This window comes from Anolis sagrei, chromosome 11 (genome assembly GCF_037176765.1).
Source record: "Anolis sagrei isolate rAnoSag1 chromosome 11, rAnoSag1.mat, whole genome shotgun sequence".
In the NCBI taxonomy this organism is placed as follows: Eukaryota; Metazoa; Chordata; class Lepidosauria; order Squamata; family Dactyloidae; genus Anolis; species Anolis sagrei.
In genome coordinates, this window is record NC_090031.1 from 6,970,963 (window position 1) to 6,985,314 (window position 14,352).

Genomic DNA, 14,352 nt, shown 5'->3' on the forward strand with positions numbered 1-14,352 from the left:
GGTGGGGCAAAAATGTTGATGTGTTTCCAAGAAACTCTATATGTCTAAGGGCACATCCACACAGAGTGGAAAATGTGCGCCCTCCAGCATTTTTTCTTGGGGTGTCCAAACGATGCCTCAGGTAAAAATGAATTCCTTTGGCACAAAAAACAGGAAAACGCTGCTTTGTGCCCAAGTAATTTGACAGCTGGAAAGACCCGGGTCTTTCAGAAGACCCGGGTCTTTCCAGCTGTTGGCTCTGTCTGGATTAGGCGCAAGGATCATGCCATGTGACTTCTGGTATCAATCCACAAAGCAGTGGTGGAATTTGGGTGGGACAAAAATGTTGATGTGTTTCCAAGAAACTCTATATGTCTAAGGGCACATCCACACAGGGTGGAAAATGCGCACCCACCAGCATTTTTTCCTGGGGTGTCCAAATGATGCCTCAGGTAAAAATGAATTATTTTAGCACAAAGCAGGAAAGCCCTGATTTGTGCCCAAGTAATTTGACAGCTGGAAAGACCCGGGTATTTCAGAAAACCCGGGTCTTTCCAGCTGTTGGCACAGTCTGGATTAGGCGCAAGGGTCATGCCATGTGACTTCTGGTCTCAATCCACACAGCAATGGTAGAATTTGGGTGGGGCAAAAATGTTGATGTGTTTCCAAGAACCTCTATATATCTAAGGGCGCATCCACACAGGGTGGAAAATGCGCGCCCTCCAGCATTTTTTCCTGGGGTGTCCAAATGATACCTCAGGTAAAAATGAATTCCTTTGGCACAAAAAACAGAAAAACCCTGTTTTGTGCCCAAGTAATTTGACAGCTGGAAAGACCCGGGTCTTTCAGAAGACCTGAGTCTTTCCAGCTGTTGGCACAGTGTGGATTAGGTGCAAGGATCGTGCCACGTGACTTCTGCTCCGAATCCACTCGGCTGTCATGGGATTTTGGGGCTCCTGGAGGAGGAAAATTGCTCCTGCTTCCCTTTCTTCTGGTGCATCATTTCTACGTGCCAGGAGAGGGCCAGCATTAATTCTTTTAAAGGCTTTCCTGGATGGGAGGGGTTATTTTTGTCTGGCACCCCCCCCCCCCCGGGACCAAACTTCCCCCAGAGAGTCCCCATGCCTTGAAGGGACTTTCTGGCGTGGGCCTCACATGCTCTCACTCACCTGCAAATGAGCATCATGCGCCGAGCACGCCTACTCTCCCCTCCCTGCTTGGAGTCTCAGAAACAGCCCTCCTCACTACTTCTGAGGATGCTTGCCGTAGATGCAGGCGAAACGTCAGGAGAGAATGCCTCTAGACCATGGCCATATAGCCCGAAAAAACCTACAACCCAGCCCTCCCCTTGGCTCAGAGGCCAGTCGCAGTGGAGGAGGGCTTTTGGTGGGAGGATTTTCCGTCTGTTTCCAAAAAGGAAGAGGAGGACAAGTGTACCTCATTTCTAGAGGAAATGTGTGCCTTAGAATCGAAGAAAGACTTCATCGACATCACCATCTCGCTTTCCCGATTGTGAAATTTCTTTCCCTATTATTCTTCTCGTTTGGAAGAAAATTCTCCATTGGAAACCTTGTCTGAATTGCTCAGTAAGATAAGGAGCAATCAAAATAAATGCAAGGGAAATTATTTTAGTCATTTTTTCAAAAATTCAAGAAAACAACGGAAACCTAAACATTTCTTTGATGCTAAGATGCACTTCTTTCTGGTGTAAACATCTCCAAAAAGGGGGTGCATCTCGGAATCACGGCTATTAGTCCTCAAATGACACACGAATAGTAGAAATACGACATCAACACACAATTTTGCACCATGGCAAAGGGAGCTGTGGCTCTTTTCCTCCTCTTTCCGCACATCTGGGACGTTTGCTGATTCCGCGACCCAGACATCCAGCCCATCCTTTCCAAGGTATGAAAATCGACTTAAGAGGGGAGAAAATTCTCCCGCAGATATGAGTCTAAAGATATTCCATCTGAAGTAAACATCATTCCCTCTTTATCCAAATTTACAAACAACCAATGCACAATATTTTTACTCAGCTTGGCAGCTGAGGGAGAGCTTGTCAGCTCGTGTTTCCCTCTCCTCGTGCGTTTCCCCGCACCCACCCCCAAATAAATTAATCCTTACTCTGGTGGTTTGAGATTATGCACTGTATAATATAACAGTGCCTTATCAGACCTCATCAGCGAAGATGGAATTCATGTCTGCAAAATGCTGCAGGCAATGAGAATTTCATATTTTATCATCTTGATAAGGATATCGCAAATTCTCTGAAGCATTTCAAAACACTTAAATGAAAAAGGGGAGAAATGTGACTAAAAGGCTTTTTATATGGTTTGTTGTGGGTTATTATGAGTTATTTATAAACCCCCCAAAAGAAAGATTTGACATTTCAAATGGGAAAGGATTTGAGTATTTAATGGGACTGGCCCCCCTTTCCCAATCCCTCTCTCTTCTAACTCCCCCCCCTTCCCATCAATTGAACATCTTCAATCACATTTTAGATCATTAATATTTACTCTTGTGGCAAGTGGAAGGCTGCCAAAAAAGGGGAAGAAGGGGAGGAGGAGGAGGAGGAGGTCTCGGAATATCTCTCTCCAGGGCTGGAGTATTTTACATAAGATGCTCCCATCTCTCTAAGATCAGCAGGTCCTGTTCCCAACACAACAAACTGGCTTTGGCATCTTTCACAATGGTGCACCAAATCTGGACACTCAATGGGACACTTGCTTACCAATTGGTGGTCAACGGAAACCTCCCATTCTATGTCTCTGGTAGTCATTTGGGCAATTTCAAGGATATAGAGGTGAAAATGAATATGTTTCCTTTGTGTTATGGAGCTGCTCTCCAAGGTGGCACTGGTATTTGTCCCTTCCTGCGGAATGACCAGGGGCGGCTCACCCATTACGCAAAGTAAGCATTCGCGGTAGAGTTGATTTTGCCCAGGGGCGCTCTTGAGGCGCTCTTGGGGGAAAATAGACCTTGACATATGCAAGTTGTAGTTATTGGGATGTATAGTTCACCTACAATCAAAGAGCATTCTGAACTCCACCAATGATGGAATTGAACCAAATATGGCACACAGAACTCCCACGACAAACAGAAAATATATATCATACAACACCGCCTGAGCTCTGTGAGCGCAGCATTTTTCCAAATGAAGCCGAGAGTGTTTGAGGACAGGGACATCCGTAGGGATACCAAGGTGCTTGTTTATAGAGTTATTGTCCTCCCAACCCTGCTATATGCCTGTGAGATGTGATCTACAGACACCACATGCAACTCCTGGAACGATTCCATCAGCGCTGCCTCTGGAAAATCCTGCAAATCTCTTGGGAAGACAGGCAGACAAACGTCAGCATGCTGGAAGAAGCAAAGACCACCAGCATTGAAGCGATGGTCCTCCGCCATCAACTTCGCTGGACCGGCCACGTTGTCCGGATGCCCGACCACCGTCTCCCAAAGCAGTTGCTCTATTCCGAACTTAAGAACGGAAAATGGAATGTTGGTGGACAGGAAAAGAGATTGAAAGATAGGCTCAAAGCCAACCTTAAAAACTCTGGCATAGACACTGAGAACTGGGAAGCCCTGGCCCTTGAGCGCTCCAGCTGGAGGTCAGCTGTGACCAGCAGTGCTGCAGAATTTGAAGAGGCACAAATGGAGGGCGAAAGGGAGAAGCGTGCCAAGAGGAAGGCGTGTCAAGCCAACCCTGACCGGGACCGCCTTCCACCTGGAAACCAATGCCCCCACTGCGGAAGAAGATGCAGAGCAAGAATAGGGCTCCACAGCCACATACGGACTCACAAGAACACTGGAAGACAATCATCCTCGGAAAACGAGGGATCGCCTCAGTAAGTAAAAGATTGGTTGGTGCCAAAATACTGTTTGCTTACCGCTGAAAATTACCTAGGGCTGCCTCTGGGAATGACTCCCAGCTTATCCACATGTCATATCAACATCACTAACTATAACGGTGTTTCTCAACCTGGGGGTCATGAGGCGGTTTCAGAGGGATCACCAAAGACCATCAGAAAAAAATATTTCTGATGGTCTTTGGAACCCCCTTGGCAGAGAAGGCTGAAGATCTCTCTGCCTGTCCTCTTCCTTTTTGGAAATAGATGATGAATACTCCTACCAAAAGCCCTCCTCCTTCTGTGATTGAATGGTATCTCAACTGGCCTCTCATCTATGGGGAGGGCTGTTCTTGAGACTCCAAGCAGGGAGGAGAGAGTAGCATGGCAGAGTGGTACGCATGTGTGGGCAAGGGAGAGCGTGTTAGGCTGAAGGGAGGCACACACCAGCGAGTCCCTTTAAGGCAGTGTTTCTCAACCTGGGGATCGGGACCCCTGGGGGGGTCGCGAGAGGGTGTCTGAGTGGTTGCCGAAGACCATCAGAAAACACAGTATTTTCTCTTGGTCATCTGGGTTATGTGTGGAAAGTTAAGTCCAGTTCTATTGTTGGTGGGGTTCAGAATGCTCTTTGATTGTAAGTGAACTATAAATCCCAGCAACTACAACTCCCAAATGACAAAATCAATCCCACCCTGTTCCAAACCCCACCAGTATTCAAATTTGGGCATATGGGGTATTTGTGCCAAATTTGGTCCAATGAATGAAAATACATCCTGCATACCAGATATTTACATTACGATTCATACTCGTTGCAAAATTACAGTTGTGAAGTAGCAACAAAAATAATGTTATGGTTGGGGGTCAACACAACATAAGGAACTGTATTAAGGGGTCGCGGCATTAGGAAGGTTGAGAACCCCTCATGTAGAGGATAGTTCAGGCTCTGATCTGTAGGAACTTCTGTATGTGTGCCTCTCTCTCTCTCTCTCTCTCTCTATATATATATATAGATAGATACATATGTATATGTATATATTTGTGTGTGTTGATTCTAAGACACACTAACCTCAGTACCACCAACACCATAGATAGATAGATAGATAGATAGATAGATAGATAGATAGAGATATATTGTAAAGGTAAAGGTTTTCCCCTGACATTAAGTCCAGTCGTATCCGACTCTGGGGGTTGGTGCTCATCTCCATTTCAAAGCCGAGGAGCCGGCATTGTCCGTAGACACCTCCAAAGTCATGTGGCCAGCATGACTGCTTGGAGCGCTGTTACCTTCCCATTGGAGCGGTACCTATTGATTTACTCACATTTTCATGTTTTTGAACTGCTAGGTTGACAGAAGCTGGAGCTAACAGAGGGAGATCACGCCGCTCCCCAGATTCGAAACCTGTGGCCTTTTGTTTAGCAATTTCTGCAGTTCAGTGGTTTAATCCCCTGCTGGGGGCTCCATATATATATATATATATATATATATATATATAGGTATAGGTAATACAGTATAATAATACTAATATATTAAATAAAATATTATTGATAAAATATAATAATATATAATGATAGGTAAAGGTAAAGGTTTTCCCCTGACATTAAGTCCAGTTGTGTCCAACTCTGGGGGTTGGTGCTCATCTCCATTTCTAAGCCGAAGAGCCGGCATTGTCCGTAGACACCTCCAAAGTCATGTGGTTGGCATGACTGCGTGGAGCACCGTTACCTTCCCATCGGAGCGGTACCTATTGATATACTCACATTTGCATCTTTTTGAACTGCTAGGTTGGCAGAAGCTGGAGCTAACAGCGGGAGATCACACCGCTCTCCAGATTCGAAAGTGTGACCTTTCGTTCAGCAATTTCTGCAGTTCAGCAGTTTAATCTCCTGCTGGGGGCTCCATATATATGTATATATGTATATGTATATATGTATATGTATATAGGTATAGGTATAGGGTTATTTTTGGTCGTGTCAGGAGTGACTTGAGAAACTGCAAGTTACTTCTGGTGTGAGAGAATTGGCCGTCTGCAAGGACGTTGCCCAGGGGACGCCCGGATGATTTGCTGTTTTTATCTTCCTTGTGGGAGGCTTCTCTCATGTCCTCGCATGAGGAGCTGGAGCTGATAGAGGGAGCTCATCCGCCTCTCCCTGGATTCGAACCTGTCGGTCTTCAGTCCTGCCAGTACAGGGGTTTAACCCACTGTGCCACCGGGGGCTCCATAGGTATAGGTATAGGTAAGGGTAATACAGTATAATAATACTAATATATTAAATAAAATATTATTAATAAAATATAATAATATGTCATGATAGGTAAAAGTAAAGGGTTTCCCCTGACATGAAGTCCAGTCTTATCCAACTCTGGGGGTTGGTGCTCATCTCCATTTCTAAGCCGAAGAGCCGGCATTGTCCGTAGACACCTCCAAGGTCATGTGGCTGGCATGACTGCATGGAGTGCCATATAGTGTTGGTGGTACTGAAATTAGTGTGCGTCTTAAAATCGACAGCATCTTAGAATCAAAATATGGCAGTAGTAGTAGTAGTAGTAGTAGTAGTAAAGGGAGCCGGTCAACCTGCCTCACTAGTGCTTGGGATAACTGAACAAGATAAGGTCTGTTCCATACTCCATTATCTGTTCCCTATTGCTCATTTGTGTGTGTGTTTTGATATTTTGAGGACAACTTAGACCTTATCCTCAGAAAGATGAATGGTGATCCCATTGGTGACCAGTTCCGGGCATGGGATACCAATGAAACCCAAATAGGGGACTATTTGGGTGGGCACGGGCTTTTGGGGTTGTTGTTTTGGTGGGGGAGATCCTTCGGAAAGGCTACCGCACGCCGGGAGCGCTCGGAGTGAGCCTCGCTGTGCTCTGGTGAGCCTTCACGCCCGTCACTTCTACTCAGCGTCCCCCCAACGTGCGCGGCCCGCTCCTCCCTCTTCTTGACTGACATAAAAATATGTAGCGACAAGCTGTCTGCCACAGCAGAAATCTGATCAGACATTGATTTCAGCAATTGCCTCAATGGGCTGAGACAGAAGGCGAATTTGTTTCTGAGCGCCGTTCTTGCTGATGCAGGTCTAATGCGTCGGAGATGGGGAGAGCCGCATCCGCAAAGCTGGCTGGAGGGCCGCGATGTTGGGGGAAGAGTTTTGGGGCTGAGACACTTTGTCTTATGGGTAATTGGAAAATCAAATCGGGGGCTCGCTGCCTCTCTTCCTGCTCTTGCCTCTTTTCCTCCAAGACGCTTGCGGTTGGTTGGAGGGCCGCTCAGGCCTTGTCTCAACCGGCCTCCTCTAAATGGCTCTGACATATGCCCAGAAGGGAGACTTTTGAAAATGAAATTAAGATCCAACCGTGTTAGAGCTTCTCTTCCCTTTTCCCTTCCTTGTTTTCCCCCCTTAAGAGAATCATGTTGCTGGAAAAGCCCGAGAGTCACGGAAGGAGCTCCGGGCCTTGAGTCCTATGGGTCACAATGCTGTGAAGGCATCTCCCTCAGCTTCCCAAAGAGTCATGCCTGGAGCAGGTCAAAGCGTGGGCTTTCTTAAGGGAAACACGCCTGAACACCTTTCGGAGTTTATCAGCCTAAGGTTCCAACCAGAAACTATTCTTCCACAAGCTAGCGGTTGTAGTAGTTGACTACTCTTTTCTATTTCCAGTTTGGAGTGGAGAAAACATAGTCCTGTCTTTGCAGATGCAAACACAATGAGCTATCTAAGATAAGAGACCTAAGTGTCTACATGACATCCATTTATGTTTCATATACATTTAGCCTGAGACTCACATTATAGACACAATTTTTAAATATTTTGTGTATGAGAGAAGGTTTGTTTACTTTGAGTCAGCAAATAGCTGTGGACAATTTTGATCTTGGAGTGTTTCGGATGAGGGATGGTCAACCTGTATTTTAATTGGAAGTATAGTTTGATACTTTTTCAACCAGTATGCTCCGTATTGTTTTAGATCAGTGGTTCCCAACCTGTGTTCCGTGGACCACCAGTGGTCCACAAGAACCAAAATATGGTCCATGGCAGTGGTTCTCTACCTGGGGTCCCCAGATGTTTTTAGCCTTCAACTCCCAGAAATCCTAACAGCTGATAAATTGGCTGGGATTTCTGGGAGTTGTAGGCCAAAACTTCTGGGGACCCCAGGTTGAGAACCACTGGTCCATGGCCTCACCATTACTGCATAATTGCTTTGAAACCATACAACAACGAGAGCAACTGGTCTTGTGAAACTCTTATAGTGCTGAGTCAATGGGGATGTCGGGAGGGGAGAGGAGGACTATCCACAAAAGATTCCTATTACCACATCAGCTCTAGATTATGAAATATGGATTTCTGTGGGCAAGCAGATGGCAACTACTGGATGGCATATGTTCTGCATCAGAAACTAGAGCTGATGTGGTCTATCCAATGCAATTTTCTGAATCAGCACCACAAATAACCAAACTGAATCTAAAGTTGATCAAAAACAGATTTGTTCCCTGGTCAAGTGGTACCTGGTCAAGTGGTCATTGGTCAAAGTGGTTCCTGGTCAAGTTTTCCCCGGTCAAAATGATCCCTGGTCAAGTGGTACCTGTTCAAGTGGTCCCTGGGCAAAGTGGTCCCTGTTCAAGTGGTCCCTGGTCAAAGTGGTCCCTGTGCAAGTGGTCCCCGAGCGAAGTTGTCCCTGGTCAAGTGATCCCTGTTCAAGTGGTTCCTGGTCAAAGTGGTCCCTGTGCAAGTGGTCCCCGAGCAAAGTTGTCCCTGGTCAAGTGGTCCCTGTGCAATTGGTCCCAGACCAAAGTGGTCTCTGGTCAAGTGGTCCCTGAGCAAAGTGGTCCCTGACCAAGTGGTCCCTGGGCAAAGTGGTCCCTGGTCAAGTGGTCTCTGTTCAAGTGGTCCCTGGTCAAGTGGTCCCTGTGCAAGTGGTCACTGAGCAAAGTGGTCCCTGGTCAAGTGGTCTCTGGTCAAGTGGTCCCTGAGTAGGTGGTCCCTGGTCAAAGTGGTCCCTGATCAAGTGGTCCCTGGGCAAAGTGGTCCCTAGTCATATGGCCTCTGGTCAAAGTGGTACCTGTTCAAGTGGACTCTGTTCAAATGTTCCCCGTGTCAAGTGGCCCCTGGTCAAAGTGGTTCCTCATCAGAATGGTTCCTGGTGAAAAAAGTTAGGAACCACTGTTTTAGATGATGAAAAGCTTTATTGCAGTCCAACGACACAAAAAACCGCAATAGTCAAAGATACACAAAGTGTGTACCAGTTAATAACTGATTGAAACTGATTGAAATGCATCGGTTTGCTCTGCATTGCTTTATATATAGGTTTATATTGCAAGCCATTTGAGTCTCATTTGAGAAAAGTGAGATATGGATCCAATAAATAGATATTGGAACCTCCTTCACGACCCAAAAATAAAATATGCAGGTGTAAAATGATCTTATGACGCTAGCAAAAATGCTAGTCCAGCCCAGCCGAAGTCAAGAGCTGTTGAAGCTAGCGATTGTAGTAGTTGACAACTCTTTTCAATGCCATGTTGTTGTCTTCTCCTCCTCTTCAGGCAAATGGAGGCTGGCAAGATGCGACCACTCCATCTTCTGTGACCTCTCCAACAGAAGGCCCGGGAAGCGTGCATTCAGACACCTCTAACTAACCCCCTCCTGACACTTTTTGTCTCATTCTCCTGAAGCTGGGAGGCCTTTGTCTCGTGGGTTCGGATTCCCCGAAGGAAAACAAGGAAACCATGACATAAAATAAAGGATTTTCTCTTCTTCTTTGTTTTGGATAGCCTACCATGGATGGCTTTACTGTAAACCTTGTTGTACCAGAGAACTCGATGACTCTGTTGCGTGTGTGTGTTCTTTTTTTTTACATATATATATATTTTATGTTAAAGATCTCTTAATCATTTGTATATGTCCTTAAATATCACAAAGAGGCGCACACTCACACACAACGTTCAAGAAGAATAAAACAACCAAGCACTTTATCCAGCTAGGCCACAATTTACCATTGTTTGTAGCCCCAGAAGTATTTGATGAAGAATAAGTTATTATCAATGGGCTTCAGAAGGAGGGCCAACATGCCATTGACTTCTTGGTTTCACAGAAGACGTCATAGTAGGGTCCTCATACCTAGCTGAACCTCCATTGCAATTTGGATTTCAGAACCCAATCCGTTTTTTAATTTTCCACATCTCCTTTCTTCTCATATTGACAACCGTTGACTTTTCCAGGCTTCCATGATTCATCATTTGTTGGGATCCACTGTCTTATCAAAGCTACTTAGACCTAGGGTTCTCCAACGTTGAGTTTTGGACTTCAGCTCCCAATAGCCTTGGCCAACCATCAATGATGTTGGCCAACGCTACTGAGAACCAAGGTCTACAACTATCTAGAGGTCCAAAGCCCAGAATCTGTTAATTCAGCAATGTTCTTCTAGAACATGGCCGTACAACCCGAAAAACCTACAACAACCCAATTCAGCAGTGGTTCTCAACTGGTGGGTCCCCAGGTGGTAAACTGGGAAATCCTATCCAGTTTACCAGCTGTTAGGATTTCTCGGAGTTGAAGGCCAAAACATCTAGGGACCCACAGGTTGAGAACCACTCATTTAGGGCCTTTACAAAGAACAACTCTTGTACTCTTGTATAAGTTGACCTCATGTATAAGTCAATGACAGGTTTGGGGACTAAAATCATGGATTTTGATAAGATTAGTGGACAAATCGAGGGTTATTCCATAGAGAGAGAAATGTTTTAGGAGCTCGGTTCTTCTGGACAGGTGGAGATAGTAGAGGGGGTCAGTGCTTATGGGATTTTGGCCTGCATCAAAAGGAGTCTAGTGCCTACATCCAGGGAAGTCATGCTCCCCCTCTATTCTGCCTTGGTCAGACCACACCTGGAATCACACCGTGTCCAATTCTGGGTACCACGATTGAAGGGAGATGTTGACAAGCTGGAATGTGTCCAGAGAAGGGTGACTCAGATGATCAAGGGTCTGGAGAACAAGCCCTATGAGGAGCAGCTTCAAGAGCTTGGCATGTTTTGCCTGCAGAAGAGAAGGCTGAGAAGAGACATGATGAGGGCCATATATAAATATGTGAGAGGAAGTCATAGGGAGGAGGTAGCAAGCTTGTTTTCTGCTGCTCTGGAGACTAGGACGTGGAACAGTGGCTTCAAACCACAGGAAAGGAGATTCCTCCTGAACATGAGGAAGAACTTCCTCACTGTGAGAGCTGTTCAGCAGTGGAACTCTTGCTCCCGGAGTGGTGGAGGCTCCTTCTTTGGAGGCTGGATGCCCATATGTTGGGGGTGCTTTGAATGCAATTTTCCTGCTTCTTGGCAGAATGGGGTTGGACTGAATGGCCCATGAGGTCTTTTCCAACTCTATGATTCTATTTAGTTTCTTCTTGCCTTTGGCCAATCATCTCAGAAGAGACAGTTCATTTTTAGATAAAGGTTCCTTGGTTCCTTTGTAGATAAGAGTCAGCAGTATTCACTATGACCCTTGGATAAGTTGAATTTTTAGTGAAATTTTTGACAAAAATCTCTAGACTTATACACAAGTATATAGCAGTGGTTCTCAACTTGTGGGTTCCCAGGTGTTTTGGCCTACAACTCCCAGAAATCTCAGCCAGTTTACCAGCTGTTAGGACTTCTGCAAGTTGAAGGCCAAAACATCTGGGGACCCACAGATTGAAAAACACTGGTATGTGGGTGGTTTTGTTCCATTTCTCCCTATGTTGACATTCATTCTTAGATGAATGCCTCCACGCTTCCTTGATTTGCTTTTTGTTGAGACCCATTGTGGTTCTCCAACTTGGGTCTCCTAAGGGTTTTGGACCTGTGGTTCTCCAACTTGGATCTCCTAAGGGTTTTGGACTTGTGGTTCTCCAACTTGGGTCTCCTAAGGGTTCTCCAACTTGGGTCTCCTAAGGTGGTTCTCCAACTTGGGTCTCCTAAGGGTTCTCCAACTTGGGTCTCCTAAGTATTCTACAATTTGGGTCTCCTAAGGTGGTTCTCCAACTTGGGTCTCCTAAGGGTTTTGGACCTGTGGTTCTCCAACTTGGGTCTCCTAAGGATTTTGGACTTGTGGTTCTCCAACTTGGGTCTCCTAAGGATTCTACAACTTGGGTCTCCTAAGGTGGTTCTCCAACTTGGGTCTCCTAAGGGTTTTGGACCTGTGGTTCTCCAACTTGGGTCTCCTAAGGGTTTTGGAATTCAGTTCCCAGTGTTTCCAACTGTGTTGTCTAGGATTCCAAAATATCTGAAGGACCAAAGCCTGGGGCCTTCAAAGGACTACTTCTTTCTTCCTCCTCTTTGCTCAAATGCCATCCTCCTTCTTGTTCGTCATTGTTGGACAGAGATGGTCCATCAGAGGCAAAACAGCTTGCCACCCCCCATTTGCAGAAAGCAGCGAGACGGACCCGGCGAAAATTGGGTGCCGTTCTTCCGAATCTTGTACATAGTGTAGCAAAAGAGTATTTATACATCTCACCAATCGAAACACAGCTTTATTACCTCATGCGAAACTCATAACGAACCAATAGAAACATGTTCTTTAGCTTAGAGTGCTCACTACTACCTCTAAATAAAAACCCAGCCCTTCCCAAACTTGGCAAGGCCAGACTCCAACTCCCATCATCCCCAGACATGGAAGGGATGGGATTTGAAGTTGGCGTGTGCTGGGTTTGGAGAACGGCTGCTCTAAACAATATTCACACTGTAGTTTGTCTCTCTCTCTTTCTCTCTCTCTCTTTGAAATAAATTTTTTAACGAAATCCTGATTTTTCTTTTCCTTCCCTCTTTTTGGCATCTTGTAATTAACTCTTTTGTCTCCCTTCATGACATGTAATATACATTGTAATCTTTGAAATATTAAATAACGGCAGCCGCGGCGTTTTTAATAATAATGGTAAATAATCATCCGGGTTGCGTTGGCAACTTTTCGAGAGACAATTTCGAAGAAAAAAAAACACGAAAAGAAAAGAAAAAAAAGAAGAAGGCTTCGAAGCGGAAACATGGGGTCTTTTGGGTTCGACACGGAACAGCAGCGAAAACTGTTTGTAAATACAAAGAAAACATTTTGAATGTTCTTCATCTTGTTCCTATACTGATTTCACGCAAAAGAAAAAGAGAAAAAAAATCAAACCAATAACGGATTGTAAAACAGAGAAGTCTCAGTATTCAGTACTGTATATTTCACCCTTGTATAATTGGGGGGCGGGCGGGGCGGGGATCCTAATTTTTCTTTTTCGGTTCCTTTTTTCTTTCCTTTTTCCTTCTCTCTTTTTATATTGTATGCGATTCTGAAACTGATTGACTCAATGAAAAAAAGAAAAAGAAAGAATAATAATAATTTGTGGCCGTGATTCTAATGTATTAAACCGTTTCGTGTTACTTTCTTAACTGGATTACACCCCCGAATTGAAGAGTCTTCCTCGTGGTAGTTCAATGTAGTTTCGAATCATGAATAAAAATTTTTTTGCTTTCATGACCCAAAATGTGGATGGCATTTTCTTCCCTTGGATCCATCGAAATACAAAATTGTGCATACAAAATTCCGCATGCAAAATTGTGGCTTCCACACCCATCTTTTTGAATATTGTTGGACTTCAAAACTCAGGGATGATGGGAACTATGATCCTGCAACATCCGCCGGGCCACAAGTCCCCTTCCTGCCATAAAAATAGAGGTTGGCTTACCTACCCTGAGAAACTGTGTTTTTGTCTATGGGGGGGGGGGGGGTTGTATCCAGGGGCGGCTCACCCATTATGCAAAGTAAGCCTTTGCAGTATAGTTGATTTTGCCCAGGGGCGCTCTTGAGGCACTCTTGGGGGAAAATAGACCTTGACATATGCGAGTTGTAGTTACTGGGATGTATAGTTCACCTACAACAGTGTTTCTCAACCTGGGGGTTGGGACCCCTGGAGGGGTCGTGAGGGGGTGTCAGAGGGGTCACCTAACACCATCAGAAAACACAGTATTTTCTGTTGGTCATGGGGGTTCTGTGTGGAAAGTTTGGCCCAATTCTATCATTGGTGGGGTTCATAATACTCTTTGATTGTAAGTGAACTATAAATCCCAGCAGCTACAACTCTCAAATGTCAAGTATCATTTCCCCAAACTCCAACAGTGTTCACATTTGGGCATATTGAGGATCTGTGCCAAGTTTGGTCCAGATCCATCATTGTTTGAGTCGACAGTGCTCTCTAGATGTAGGTGAACTACAACTCCCAAACTCAAGGTCAATGCCCACCAAACTCTTCCAATATTTTCTATTGGTCATGGGAGTTCGGTATGCCAAGTTTGGTTCAATTCCATTGTTGGTGGAGTTCAGAATGCTTTTGATTGTAGGTGAAGCCCAGTAACTATAACTCCCAAATGACAAAATCAACCCCATCAGTATTCAAATTTGGGAATATTAGGTATTTGTGCCAAATTTGCTCCAGTGAATGAAAACACATCTTGCATACTGGATATTTACATTCTGAGTCATAACAGGAGCAAAATCACAGTTATGAAGTAGCAATAAAATTAATGTTATG

At 45.0% G+C, this 14,352-nt stretch overlaps 1 protein-coding gene across 7 annotated transcripts in view; it reads left to right on the forward strand.

Moving 5' to 3' along the window:
* PBX3 (PBX homeobox 3) overlaps positions 1-13,308 on the forward strand; it is a 291,273-nt gene extending 277,965 nt beyond the window's left edge. For 3 of the 7 annotated variants that reach the window (XM_067471835.1, XM_060757405.2, XM_067471836.1), the window contains one exon: positions 9,365-13,308. In XM_067471835.1, coding sequence (XP_067327936.1) covers positions 9,365-9,457 — 93 coding nt within the window. In that variant the 3' untranslated portion in view covers positions 9,458-13,308. The remainder of the gene's footprint in view (positions 1-9,364) is intronic. The other 4 variants (XM_067471834.1, XM_060757406.2, XR_010910327.1 and 1 more) reach the window with 3 other exon arrangements.
* Positions 13,309-14,352: the final 1,044 nt, after the last annotated feature.